Raw genomic sequence first — 14,469 nt, 5'->3', positions numbered from 1 at the left:
GTGTTTGGACTGCAGGCTTGGTCTAAACAAATCAAATCAAATTTAAAGAGCAGCAGTAAAAAATAACAATATATACAGGGGGGTGCCGGTACAGAGTCAATGTGCTGGGGCACCGGTTAGTTGAGGTAGTATGTACATGTAGGTAGAGTTAATTAAAGTGACTATGCATAGATGACAACAGAGAGTGGCAGTGGTGTGGAGAGGGGAGGGGGCAATGGAAATAGTCTGGGTAGCCATTTTACTAGATGTTCAGGTGTCTTATGGCTTGGGGGTAGAAGCTGTTTAGAAGCCTCTTGGACCTAGACTTGGCGCTCCGGTATCGCTTGCCGTGTGGTAGCAGAGAGAACAGTCTATGACTAGGGTGGCTGGAGTCTTTGACAATTTTTAGGGCCTTCCTCTGACACTGCCTGGTATAGCGGTCCTGGATGGCAGGAAGCTTGGCCCCAATGATGTACTGGGCCGTTCGCACTACCCTCTGTAGTGCTTTGCGGTCGGAGGCCGAGCAGTTGCCATACCAGGCTGTGATTCAACCAGTCAGGATGCTCTCCATGGTGCAGCTATAGAACCTTTTGAGGATCTGAGGACCCATGCCAAATCTTTTCAGTCTCCTGAGGGGGAATAGGTTTTGTCGTGCCCGCTTCACGACTGTCATGGTGTGCTTGGACCATGTTAGTTTGTTGGTGATGTGGACGCCAAGAAACTTGAAGCTCTCAACCTGCTCCACTGCATCCCCATCGATGAGAATGGGGGCGTGCTCGGTCCTCTTTTTCCTGCAGTCCACAATCATCTCCTTTGTCTTGATCACGTTGAGGGAGAGGTTGTTGTCCTGACACCACACGGCCAGGTCTCTGACCTCCTCCCTATAGGCTGTCTCGTTGTTGTCGGTGATCAGGCCTACCAGTGTTGTGTCATCAGCAAATTTAATGATGGTGTTGGAGTCGTGCCTGGCCGTGCAGTCATGAGTGAACAGGGAGTACAGGAAGGGGCTGAGCACGCACCCCTGAGGGGCCCCTGTGTTGAGGATCAGCGTGGCAGATGTGTTGTTACCTACCCTTACCACCTGGGGGTGGCCCGTCAGGAAGTCCAGGATCCAGTTGCAGAGGGAGGTGTTTAGTCTCAGGGTCCATAGCTTACTGATGCGCTTTGAGGGCACCATGGTGTTGAACGCTGAGTTGTAGTCAATGAATAGCATTCTCACATATGTGTTTATTTTGTCCAGGTGGGAAAGGGCAGTGTGGAGTGCAATAGAGACTGCATCATCTGTGGATCTGTTGAGGCGGTATGCAAATTGGAGTGGGTCTAGGGTTTCTGGGATGATGGTGTTGATGTGAGCCATGACCAGCCTTTCAAAGCACTTCATGGCTACAGACGTGAAGGCTACGGGTCGGTAGTAATTTAGGCAGGTTAACTTAGTGTTCTTGGGCACAGGCACTATGGTGGTCTGCTTGAAACATGTTGGCATTACAGACTCAGACAGGGAGAGGTTGAAAATCTCAGTGAAAATACTTGCCAGTTGGTCAGCGCATGCTCAGAGTACACGTCCTAGCAATCCGTCTGGCCCAGCGACCTTGTGAATGTTGACCTGTTTAAAGGTCTTACTCACATCGGCTGCGGAGAGGTTGATCACACAGTCATCTGGACCAGCTGATGCTTTCATGCATGTTTCAGTGTTACTTGCCTCGAAGCAAGCATAGAAGTTATTTAGCTCGTCTGGTAGGCTCGTGTCACTGGGCAGCTCTCGGTTGTGCTTCCCTTTGTAGTCAGTAACAGTTTGCAAGCCCTGCCACATCCAACGAGTGTCGGAGCCGGTGTAGTACGATTCGATCTTAGTCCTGTATTGACGCTTTGCCTCTTTGATGGTTCGTCGGAGGGCATAGTGGGATTTCTTATAATCTTTTGGGTTAGAGTCCCACTCCATTGAAAGCAGCAGCTCTGCCCTTTAGCTCGGTGCGAATGTTGCCTGTAATCCATGGCTTCTGGTTGGGGTATGTACATACAGTCACTGTGGGGATGACGTCCTTGATGCACTTATTGATAAAGCCAGTGACTGATGTGGTGTACCCCTCAATGCCATCGGAAGAATCCCAGAACATATTCCAGTCTGTGCTAGCAAAACAGTCCTGTAATTTAGAATCTGCTTCATATGACCACTTTTTTATAGACCGAGTCACTGGTGCTTCCTGCTTTAATTTTTGCTTATAAGCAGGAATCAGGAGGATAGAGTTATGGTCAGATTTTCCAAACGGAGGGCGAGGGAGAGCTTTGTACGTGTCCCTGTGTGTGAAGTAAAGGTGGTCTAGAATTTTTTTACACATTTAACATGCTGATAGAAATTCCATAAAACTGATTTAAGTTTCCCTGCATTAAAGTCACCGGCCATCAGGAGCGCCGCCTCTGGGTGAGCGTTTTCCTGTTTGCTTATGGCGGAATACAGCTCATTGAGTGTGGTTTTAGTGGCAACTTTGCTCTGTGGTGGTATGTAGACAGCTACAAAAAAATACAGATGAAAACTCTCTAGGTAGATAGTGTGGTATACAGCTTCTCATGAGATACTCTACCTCAGGCGCGCAAAACTTTGAGACTTCCTTAGATATCGTGCCCCATCTGTTGTTTACATAAATGCATAGGCCCCCGCCCCGTGTCTTACCAGAGGCTGCTGTTCTGTCTTGCTGATAGAGTGTATAACCCGCCAGCTGTATGTTCTTAATGTCGTCGTTTAGCCACGACTCGGTGAAACATAAGATATTACAGTTTTTTATTTATTTTCCAGCGATTGAACATTAGCTAGCAGGATGGAAGGCAAGGGCAGATTAGCCAGTCGTTGCCTGATCCTCGCAAGGCACCTGGATCTTTTTCCTCTAAATTTCAGTTTCCTTCTCCAGCGAATCACGGGGATCGGGGCCTGGTCGAGTATTTGCGGTATATCCCTTGCGGCCGACTCATTGAAGAAGAACTCCTCGTCCAACTTGAGGTGAGTAATCCCAGTTCTCATGTCCAAAAGTTATTTTCGGTCATAAGAGATGGTAGCAGCAACATTATGTACAAAAGTTACGAACAACGCGAAAAAACGAACAAAATAGCATGATTGGCTGAGAGCCGATAAGACGGCAGCCCTACCCTCTGGCGCCATCACTACGTCTTCCCCATCATTTGCAACAATGTCAATGAGCGTCATCACTATCTTTCCTTTGCGGTTCTTCAAACTGTCGTGATTACCGGCTGAGATAAGCTTTTATGAGTTGATTTTACTCCTGGCTCAAAGTTTGTCTGAGCAGTGTCTTAACATCCTCCTAAAACACTGTGCTGGGAGTTATATATATTTTTTTTACTTAAAACTGGTTTTATCAGGATACCTAGGATATTTTCTGAGATTCTTTTTGGATACCGGACCCAGGTTTATATCCCGCGTGTCACAATGGCGCCCAACGTGGGGTGGGCTCTCAAAGGGGAGGTCAAAGGGGGGTAAATGTAGCAGACATGAGTCAGGCATGGTCCCGTGATGAGGTCGCCCCACCGACAAACTTCCAAACCAATGTCTGCCCTCGGTCCAAGAGGGAATTTCCTCTTGGTCTAAAGGTCTAAGACGTGGGAGACCCTGTTCATATCCCTTGTGTTCCATACGGACAACAAATGAAACCCTTTCATTGTCTGCACATGCTTGTGGATTGTTGCATTATTCAAGAGCGTAATATGGTTTGGTTGCATTATTCAATATTGTAATATGTTTTAGAAGAAAAGTTGGTGGATTGTTCAATACTTTTTGCTTACTGGCTAGTGGCTACTGTGATATTTACGGTCAATTTGAGCTGCGGACCAAGAATGTTGCGTTGCCAGCCACAACAAAAGGTGAGGCAAGGATGTGATGGGAATTGAAAAGTAGAAATCTCACCACTCAGACTCTCCTTCATCTCTCGTAGTGGGAATAGGGCCTAAATGTGTGTACTCAAAAGAAATGCATATAAAGTACCACTGCTGCTGCAGCTAGTGTACCTACTGCCTCTACTGTTACAAACACAATAACTGCATTTTCAACTAAATTGCCTCTACAAGCAGTGACGAATATATAAATCCATAGATTGTTTCATGACCCTGAGTGGGTGTGTGTAATATCATGAGAGATTTCAAAAATAAAGAAAGAGCTAAGAAGAATTATGCTTCAGGCAAAGAGGCTGTTAGGCAAATGTTTCTGTTATGGATTCAGTAATCCTTTGTTCTAATCCTTACGTCCTTTCAGACAGCTGGAGAGCCAAGGGCTAGCTGGCTGGGAGCCATGAGAAACCAGAGGTCCAGACCTAAATAGACTCTGTCTGAAATGGAATATAATTCCCTATATAGGCTCTGATCAAGGGTAGTGCACTATTGTTATTTTACTGCTGCTCTTTAATTACTTGTTACTTTTATTTCTTATCCGTATTTAAAAAAAAATGCATTGTTGGTTTGGGGCTCGTAAGTAAGCATTTCACTGTAAGGTTATAACTAACCCTGATTCACATGACCATCCTACCCATGCTAGATTACGGAGACATCATTTATAGACACCTGTTGTATTCGGCGCATGTGACTAATACAATTTGATTTGATTTATATAGGGATTAGGGTGCCATTTGGGACAACACTACACTCTACCAGACCTAGTCCACACTTAGTGTCGCACGCCCCCTCTTTTTTTTAACCTTTAATTATCTAGGCAAGTCAGTTAAGAACAAATTCTTATTTACAATAACGGCCTACCAAAAGGCAAAAGGCCTCTTGCGGGGACGGGGGCTGGGATTAAAAATTAAATAAAAAATATAGGACAAAACACACACATCATGACAAGAGAGAAAACACAACACTACATAAAGAGAGACCTAAGACAACAACATAGCAAGGCAGCAACACATGACAACACAGCATGGTAGCAACATAACATGGTAGCAGCACAAAACCTGGTACAAACATTATTGGGCACAGACAACAGCACAAAGGACAAGAAGGTAGAGACAACAATACATCACGCAAAGCACCCACAACTGTCAGTAAGAGTGTCCATTATTGAGTCTTTGAATGAAGAGATTGAGATAAAACTGTCCAGTTTGAGTGTTTGTTGCAGATCGTTCCAGTCGCTAGCTGCAGCGAACTGAAAAGACGAGCGACCCAGGGATGTGTGTGCTTTTGGGACATTTAACAGAATGTGACTGGCAGAACGGGTGTTGTATGTGGAGGCTGAGGGCTGCAGTAGATATCTCAGATAGGGGGGAGTGAGGCCTAAGAGAGTTTTATAAATAAGCATCAACCAGTGGGTCTTGCGACGTTATACAGAGATGACCAGTTTACAGAGTACAGAGTGCAATGATGTGTCCTATAAGGAGCATTGGTGGCAAATCTGATGGCCGAATGGTAAAGAACATCTAGCCGCTCGAGAGCACCCTTACCTGCCGATCTATAAATGATGTCTCCATAATCTAGCATGGGTAGGATGGTCATGTGAATCAGGGTTAGTTTGGCAACTGGGGTGAATGAGGAGTGATTACGATAGAGGAAACTAAGTCTAGATTTAACTTTAACCTGCAGCTTTGATATGTGCTGAGAGAAGGACAGTGTACCGTCTAGCCATACTCCCAAGTACTTGTATGAGGTATACTACCTCAAGCTATAAACCCTCAGAAGTAGTAATCACAACTGTGGGGAAAGGGCATTCTTCTTACCAAACCACATGACCTTTGTTTTGGAGGTGTTCAGAACAATGTTAAGGATAGAGAAAGCTTGTTGGATGCTAAGAAAGCTTTGTTGTAGAGCATTTAACACAAAATCTGGGAAGGGGCCAGCTGAGTATAAGACTGTATCATTTACATATAAACTGATGAGAGAGCTTCCTACTGCCTGAATTATGTTGTTGATGTAAATTGAGAAGAGTGTGGGGCCTAGGATTGAGCCTTGGGGTACTCCCTTGGTGACAGGCAGTGGCTGAGACAGCAGATGTTCTGACTTTATACACTGCACTCTTTGAGAGAGGTTGTTAGCAAACCAGGCTAAAGACCCCTCAGAGACACCAATACTCCTAAGCTGGCCCACAAGAATGGAATGGTTTACCGTATCAAAAGCTATGGCCAAGTCAATAAAAATAGCAGCACAACATTGCTTAGAATCAAGTGCAATGATGACATCATTGAGGACCTTTAAGGTTGCAGTGACACATCCATAACCTGAGAAGAAACCAGATTGCATACCAGAGAGAATACTATAGACATCAAGAAAGCCAGTCAGTTGATTACTGACAAGTTTTTTCAACACTTTTCATAAGCAGGGCAAAATAGAAATAGACCTATAACAGTTAGAATCAGCTTGATCTGCCCCGTTAAATAAAGGACGAACCATGGCTGCCTTCCAAGCAATGGGAACGTCCCCAGAAAGGAGAGACAGGTTAAAAAGGTCGGAGATAGGCTTGGCGATGATAGGGGCAGCAACCTTAAAGAAGAAAGGGTCTGACCCAGATGTTTTTTTTGGGTCACGTTTCAGGAGCTCCTTTAGCACCTCGGACTCAGTGACTGCCTGCAGAAACAAACTTTGTTGCGGGCCAGGGGAGAAAGAGGGAGAAGCATTGGGGATAGTTGCATTAGAAGGGGTGGGAGATGAGGAAATGTTGGCCGGGCAAGGAGGTATGGCTGAGTCAAATAGGAATCCTGACTTAATGAAGTGGTGATTAAAGAGCTCAGCCATGTGCTTCTTGTCACTAACAACCACATCATCAACTTTAAGGGACATGGGAAGCTGTGACGAGGAGGGTTTATTCTCTAGGTCTTTAACCATTTTCCAGAACTTCTTGAGGTTAGACCAACAGAGAGAGAACTGCTCCTTAAAGTAACTAACTTGGGTCTTCCGGATAGCCTGAGTGCACTTATTTCTAATTTGCCAGAACGATAGCCAGTCAGCCTGAGTATGCGTCTGCCAAGCCTTTCACCAAATGGAATTCTTGAGGTGGAGTCATGGTTGAACCAGGGGCTGAACCTGGTTTTAATTCTCATTTTCTTTGTTATACCACTGAAAATATAAAAAAAGAAGGTCCAAGCATCTTCGACAGAGTGGATCAAGCTGATTCTATACCATTTTACAGAGGCCAGGTCATGAAGGAAGGCTTGCTCATTTTAGCAAGCGTCTATGACAAATCAGGTCAGGTCATTTCACTGAGCAGCCATTACGAACACAGGATGTAAAACAGTGATCACTAAGGTCATTACAGAAAATACCAGACTGATACCTATCAGGATTATTTGTGAGGATAACATCAAGAAGAGTAACCTTTTCTGGATGTTTGTAGTCATACCTTGTGGGATTGGTAATAATCTGATAAATATTTAGGAAGTCCCATTGCTTTAGGACTTGGTCAGGTGGTTAATGTCCCAGTTTAGGTCACCTAGCAGGACAAATTCAGACTTAGTATAAGGGGCCAGGAGAGAGCTTAGAGCAGGTAGGGTACAGGCCGGTGCTGATGGAGGACAATAGCACCCAGCAACAGTCAACAAAGAGCTATTTGAAAGTTTAATGCTTAAAACCAGCAAATCAAATTGTTTGGGGACAGACTTGGTGGAGACAACCCGAGCACTGAAGGTGATCCTTGGTAAAGATTGCCACTCCCCCACATTTGGAAGATCTGTCTTGCCGAAAAAGGTTATAACCAGAAAGGTTAACGTCAGTATTCAAAACACTCTTCCTTAACCATGTCTCAGTAATGACCAACACATCTGGATTGCAGCTGTGAACCCACACTTTCAATTGATCCATTTTAGGTAATACGCTTCTAGTGTTAACATGCAGAAAACCCAGGCTTTTACGAGAGCAGAAATCATTGAAGCAGAGATCAGAGCACAAGTCAGAATTGTGGCTAGCAACAGTAGGTGGGCCAGGGTGTACATGCACATTTCCAGATATCATCAACAGTAATACAATCAAGGCACGGCATAGTACAGGGAGAGCTCTGCAGTGCTGATTTATGACATCTGAATGTGCATCAGAGGGCAACAAGATCATATTTTACAGCAATTTCATCCGGTAACATGAATACGAAGCCGGCGATGAGGTGGTTAGAATGGGAATGGGATGGGAGGCCCAAAAGTCTGTGTAACCAATAGACGGAAACCATACACTCTTACAGTGCACAAAATCCCAGGCCAACTGAGTTCCACTTCCACATCAAGTCTCCAAGGTCCAAGTTGATGAATGGCATCAACTAAATAATAGTAATGAAAACAAACACCTGTGAATTCCACGGTGACCTTTCACTAAGTGATTAGCCTGACTCATTAGCCTCTGCTAGCTCTGAAACACACTTGTGTAGATTACAGTAATACATCACTCTCATACTCCATCTTGTAATGATTGTGTTCCATGTCAAGAGGCACACACACCTGCACTGACTGTCGGTACTCAGAGTAGAGTGAGGTGGTTCCTCTCTAACATACACATGGATAGTTCATTTGTGCTTCTCATAGCCATATCTACCCACATACTGTCCCAAACACAGGGGTGTAGTGATGCTGGAGCACAGGGAGGGAAAGGGGAAAGGGGATACCTAGTCAGTTGCACAACTGAATGCATTCAACCGAAATGTGTCTTCTGCATTTAACCCAACCCCTCTGAATCAGAGAGTTGCGAGAGCTGCGCAACCTCACTTTTTTTCAATTTGAGAATACACGGAGGTGGTAACACTATTTCTATAAAATGTACTCTCATCAATTATAAATCTATTATATTGAATTACCACAAAAATGCCATTAATAACAATGGAATGACAAATCAAACACTGTAAACATGTATATGGCCAAAAGTATGTGGACACCTGCTCGTCAAACATCTCATTCCAAAATCATGAGCATTAATATGGAGTTGGTCCCCCCCTTTGCTGCTATAACAGCCTCCACTCATCTGGGAAGGCTTTACACTATATGTTGGAACATTGCTGCTGGGATTTGTTTCTATTCAGACACAAGAGCATTAGCAAGGTCGGGCACGGATGTTGTGTGATTAGGCCTGGCTCGCAGTTGGCGTACCAATTCATCCCAAAGTTGGTTGATGGGGTTGAGGTCAGAGCTCTGTGCAGGGCAGTCAAGTTCTTCCACAGCGATCTCGATAAACCATTTCTATATGGACCTTGTTTTGTGCACGGGGGCATTGTAAAGCTGAAACAGGAAAGGGCCTTCCCCAAACTGTTTCCACAAAGTTGGAAGCACAGAATCATCTAGAATGTAATTGTAGACTGTAGCATTAAGATTTCCCTTGACTGGAATTAAGGGGCCTAGCCCAAACCATGAAAAACAGCCCCCAGACCATTAATCCTCCTCCACCAAACTCTACAGGTTGCACTTTACATTGGGGCAGGTAGTGTTCTCCTGGCATCCACCAAACCCAGATTAGTCCGTTGGACAGCCAGATGGTGAAACATGATTCATCACTCCAGAGAACACGTTTCCACTGCTCTAGAGTCCAATGGCGGCGAGCTTTACACCACTCCAGCCAATGCTTGACATTGCTCATGGTGATCTTAGGCTTATGTGCCACTGCTCAGCCATGGAATCCCATTTCATGAAGCTCCCGACTAACAGTTATTGTGCTGACGTTGCTTCCAGAGGCAGTTTGGAACTCTGTAGTAAGTGTTGCAACCGAGGACAGACAATTTTTACGCCCAACGCGCTTCAGCACTCGGCGGTCCAGTTCTGTGAGCTTGTGTGGCCTAACACTTTGCGGCTGAGCCGTTGTTGCTCCTAGACGTTTCCACTTCACAATAACAGCACTTACAGTTGACTGGGGAAGCTCTAGCAGGGCAGACATTTGACGAACTGACTTGTTGGAAAGGTGGCATTTTATGATGGTGCTACGTTGAAAGTCACTGAGCTCTACAGTAAGGCCATTCTACTGACAATGTTTGTCTATGGAGATTGCATGGGTGTGTGCTCGATTTTATACACCTGTCAACAACCGGTGTGGCTGAAATAGCCAAATCCCCTCATTTGAAGGAGTGTCCACATACTTTTGTATATATAGAGTAGGTAAATGGTGTTTCTTCTCTGTCTTCTCTCTGAGGGTGGCGAGAATGATGAAGAACTGTAGGCTACGTGTGTGCCTGTTGGCTCGACCTCTTTGGCCAATCAGTTTAACATACATTAGATATCTCATTCCCTGCAGCTCGGCGGAGTGTGAGCAGGGTTTACCCACATGAACCTTATCACTCCAAATTCACAGTGTCTGCGACACCGTTCTGCCGAGGACACCCAAACCAGAGCTGCCACCGCAAAGCCCAAGGAGCCTGACTCTCTCTTGAAGTTGCTGTAGCCCTGCTTGGGATATTTAGACGATATTGGCTATTGGTTGAGAACGACGCAGCTCTAGCTTGGTATGTCAGGGTGGGCAATTGTAAATGTGAATTGGGCCAAGTTGGAGGTAATAATGCATTTAGGTTATAGTTTATTGAGATGCATGAATACACTACACCAAAAGCTTGATTTTTATGGCTGTTTTTAAACGAATTTCCACGTACTAATGATTTCTGTTCACTACTTGGTCAATTGACTTGATAGCATGTTTAATCTGTGCAAATAAATTCCATGAATTGATAGTTCACCTCTGTTTTCTTTTATTCTGTAATATGGTATACTGTAACCATGTGTTCAAGCTAATCAATTCAAAGTTGATTTATGATATAGCGTAGTGTACGCTAGACCAATTTGTAAGTCGCTCTGGATAAGAGCGTCTGCTAAATGACGTAAATGTAAATGTAATACACAATACAATGAAATGCCTACTCGCAACGAAAGCTCTCTTCGCCATCAGTGCAATGATAGTAAGCTATATGTATTTATATTTAGATTAGGTTATAGCCTACAAATAGCTATCCCACGTAGTTATAGGCCTATTAGGTTATACTGCAAATGATTGCTGTTTGTTCCTGAACTGGCCGAATGACAGAGCTATCCTTCAGCAAACACAAGTTGGTTCAACTTCTTTAACAACATTGCGCGATTCTGGCGCTGTCCTTTCGCACCAGGAAGGGCTCTCCAATCACTTAAAATACCACTCATCAAGATAATGTTGCCTACGTCTATTAGTCGTGGTCATCACTTGTTATTATTACAAATGAGATATTATCACTTCTCACAATGATGCTCGTTTTGTAAAGTTGGATCAAAGCAGAATCAATGTCTCGCAAGATGATGATTCATTAGCATTTTACTGATGCAGATGCAGCTTGGATGTTTCACCAGGTAAAACCTGAAGAATTATCCTTATCATTCCTATTTTGAAATGAGGTATGCCTAACTTGGTGTTTGAGGATATTACAAATAGAACATTTTCTTGAGACAATATGTGTGGGCATACAGTAGGCAGAAGTTGCAATTGGAGGATGCATTTTATGCATAGGCCTATTGTACAATGAAATCCCATAGGCCACATCTGTCGGTACAAACATTGATTGAGGAAATTATTACGTCATTTAAATATATTTTTTGCACTCCCTTACCTCAACAAAAAAAATGCACTAGCCCTCAACCAAAACAGCACGATACCTCTCTGGTTCCCATACATTACATACACAGATGCACGCTGCATGCATGTACTGTACACACAGGAAGAATTTAAAAAAACTGCCTTCCATGTTGACCAGCTGGCCTTGTCCTTGACACACAACTGAGACACTCACTCTCTTACGCTCAAAAACACTCAAAACCTCAACACACCCATACCCAGGTGCTTACACCCCCTCACTCACCCGTTCCCCCCATTCCTCCACCCCCACACGGTGCACTCTGACCAAAGCCAGGTGACAGGTGCTCCTCCAACCCCAACTCTCACCACTTCTCTGCTCTACTCAGTACTGACACACACAGGGTTGGATCTTAAGTAGTATTTACAATACTCTTACATAGTAGCTACAATTCTACTCCTTCTCATAATTCACATTGTGTATTATAACTATCATAGACAGGAGCTATGGAACAATACTGATTGGCAATCCGACTGATGCATTTCCTAGTGTTCATAGTTCACAACATTCTTGACATGGACTGGACTATGGGTTTTGCACTATACACCATTCAAGACTTATCACTGTGTTTTCCCAATGAATGTATTCATATTCACATTGTATGCATTTATGTTCCTTAGAATGGCAGAGACCTGCCTGCTGGCCTGCGGGTGTATATTTAAGCATAAGGCCCGAGGGGGTGTGGTATATGGCCAATATACCACGGCTAAGGGCTGATCTTATGCACGACGCAACGCGGAGTGCCTGGACACAGCCCTTAGCCGTGGTATATTGGCCATATACCACAAACCCCCAAGGTGCCTTACTGCTATTATAAACTGCTTACCAATGTAATTAGAGCAGTAAAACTAAACATTTTGTCTGATGTACCATGGCTTCAGCCAATCAGAATTCAGGGCTCAAACCACCCAGTTTATAATAACAAATGAGTGTGTCACTGGATTAAAATTACAATAGTACTTACTCTAATTCTATAGGTCCCTTATGATTACATTTTATGGGGTGTGTGCCTTGTTTTGTGTTCTGTCCCTATAACAGTGATGGCGATTGGTTCCTACCTACACGGTGTCTATGGTGATTGGTTCCTACCTGCAGCAGAGTGAATGAGGATGCTCTGGTTGGGCCTCAGGTTGCCAAAGTCAAACAGCATCATGTAGGCGGTGATGTAGTTGACGGGGAGGGCGGCGGCCTCCTCAAAAGTCATGCCCTCTGGGATGAGGAACGTGTGGGTAGCGGGCACCACGGCCACCTCCTGCCACAGCCCACAGCGGTTCAGCACCAGCACCTTGTCACCCACCTGCATGGACGGGAAAGTGTCATGGTTTACTAGAAGGTTGCAAAATCCCAGTACATTTCTGACAATTCCCAAGGTTTCCAAGAATCCTGGTTGGAAGATTCACAGAATCAGGAGGGAATAGGCAGGAAATTCTGCACCCAAACAGGATTTGGGGAAAACCTGGGAATGTGGGTAAAGTTAGTGGGATTTTGCAACCCTAACTAGTGTATATCTTCTGTAGACATGTCATTTAGTTCACAAGTTACAAGTGGATATGTTTATGGAAAGCAAGGGATCAGCTGTTTTGTGGTTTGGTGTCGGGGGAATTTTACAAATCAAAGGTTCACAATGCAAATGACGTGGCGGTCAGGTTAGTTATTTTGTCATTAGTTGTTTGTCATATAGGTCAGCACATTCACTCTGACCACACACTGTGACAACAGTCAACAACATAACATGATATGGCATTAGCCCCCACTGCTACTCCTCTCTCTCTGGCAATTATCTCCTCCCTCCTTATCACCGCAACCCCCCCTCCCCTCCTCTCCCCTGCTTGTCATTTTGGGCGCCGTGTCCCCATTCGGGCTTATCAGAGCAGCAGGATCCTCCGACCCTCTCCTGCCTGTCCAGGAGGAAGAGCCCCATTGTAAACTTCCCCCCCTGCCGAGGGACTGGCCAATCAGGGAGGGAAACACCAGGGACACAGGAAACAGAGCCCACCACCGCATTCTAACATTCTTCCTGTTTTCTTCCTCCTCCCTCCTCCACCCCACCACTGCATCCATCTGACTCCTTCCCTCGCTCCACTCCTCTCCCTTTCCCTCAACCTGTCACTCTTCCTCGCTGTCTGTCCCTCACTCCTTCAGTATGTCTTCTGATTGTCTCTCTCTCTCTGTCTCTCTCTCTCTCTCTCTCTCTCCATCACCCTCTGTCTCACTCCCTCTGTCTTGCACAGTATCTCCTCTACCCCCTCTTTTTTCTCCTTCCCTCCTCCTGTCTCCCTTTCTCTATCTCCCTCCCTCTCTCCTCCTCCCTCCATGGGCCCTGTGCGAGGAGTTGCCCGTTTCCCCTCTTCCTCATCAGTGAGACAGGACAATGGATCCCATCTTCTCCCCTGGCCGCTCTCCACTCATCAGCGGCCCTGCCAGATTCTTCTCCATGGTTGAGCACAAGACAAGCTCTCTCCTCCTAGGAACAAACCCACTCCTCCCGCCCCAGCCTCCCCACCATCCTCCCGCCCACCCGGGCTTCTCTAATGGTCTGGAGGGAGCGATGCGCCTCGCTGTCTGTCTATCCACTCCAATTAGAGAGATCTCCCTCTTCCCTCTCATTCACTCTCCCTCTCTTTATATCCCCCGTCTCAAGCTGATGCGTTTTGAGTCCTTCCTCTTTCTCTCTTTCGGGTCCTTTTCTATCAGTCTACATCTTTAAATCTCTCTCTCTCTTTCCCTCTGCCTGTCCCCTTCTCTCCATCTCCCTGGGTCTGTGGTGAAACTCATTGCCCTCAGTCTGTTAATTGGAGCTCCAGTATGGCAGGTAGGATCAATAGGCGGAGGCTTTGGAGCCAAGCAGGAAACACACTGATGACTCAACCCTCACATTTAACTACATCGGGAAGTATTGTGTGCCCATGTAAGGCATGTGAGTGGCCGTCACACACACACACACATGCGCACAC

The 14,469-nt window shown here is 45.3% G+C and overlaps 1 protein-coding gene across 1 annotated transcript in view; it reads right to left on the bottom strand.

Moving 5' to 3' along the window:
• The window catches only part of LOC106607262 (NADPH-dependent quinone oxidoreductase VAT1), a 40,490-nt gene that overhangs the window by 19,918 nt on the left and 6,103 nt on the right, over nt 1-14,469 (bottom strand). Inside the window, exon 2 of the mRNA XM_014204055.3 lies at nt 12,605-12,812. Coding sequence (XP_014059530.1) covers nt 12,605-12,812 — 208 coding nt within the window. The remainder of the gene's footprint in view (nt 1-12,604; nt 12,813-14,469) is intronic.

This window comes from Salmo salar, chromosome 06, assembly GCF_965601325.2.
Source record: "Salmo salar chromosome 06, fSalSal1, whole genome shotgun sequence".
Taxonomy (NCBI): domain Eukaryota; kingdom Metazoa; phylum Chordata; class Actinopteri; order Salmoniformes; family Salmonidae; genus Salmo; species Salmo salar.
The sequence above is the reverse complement of the archived record's forward strand: the minus strand, read 5'-3'. Positions and strand labels throughout refer to the sequence as shown.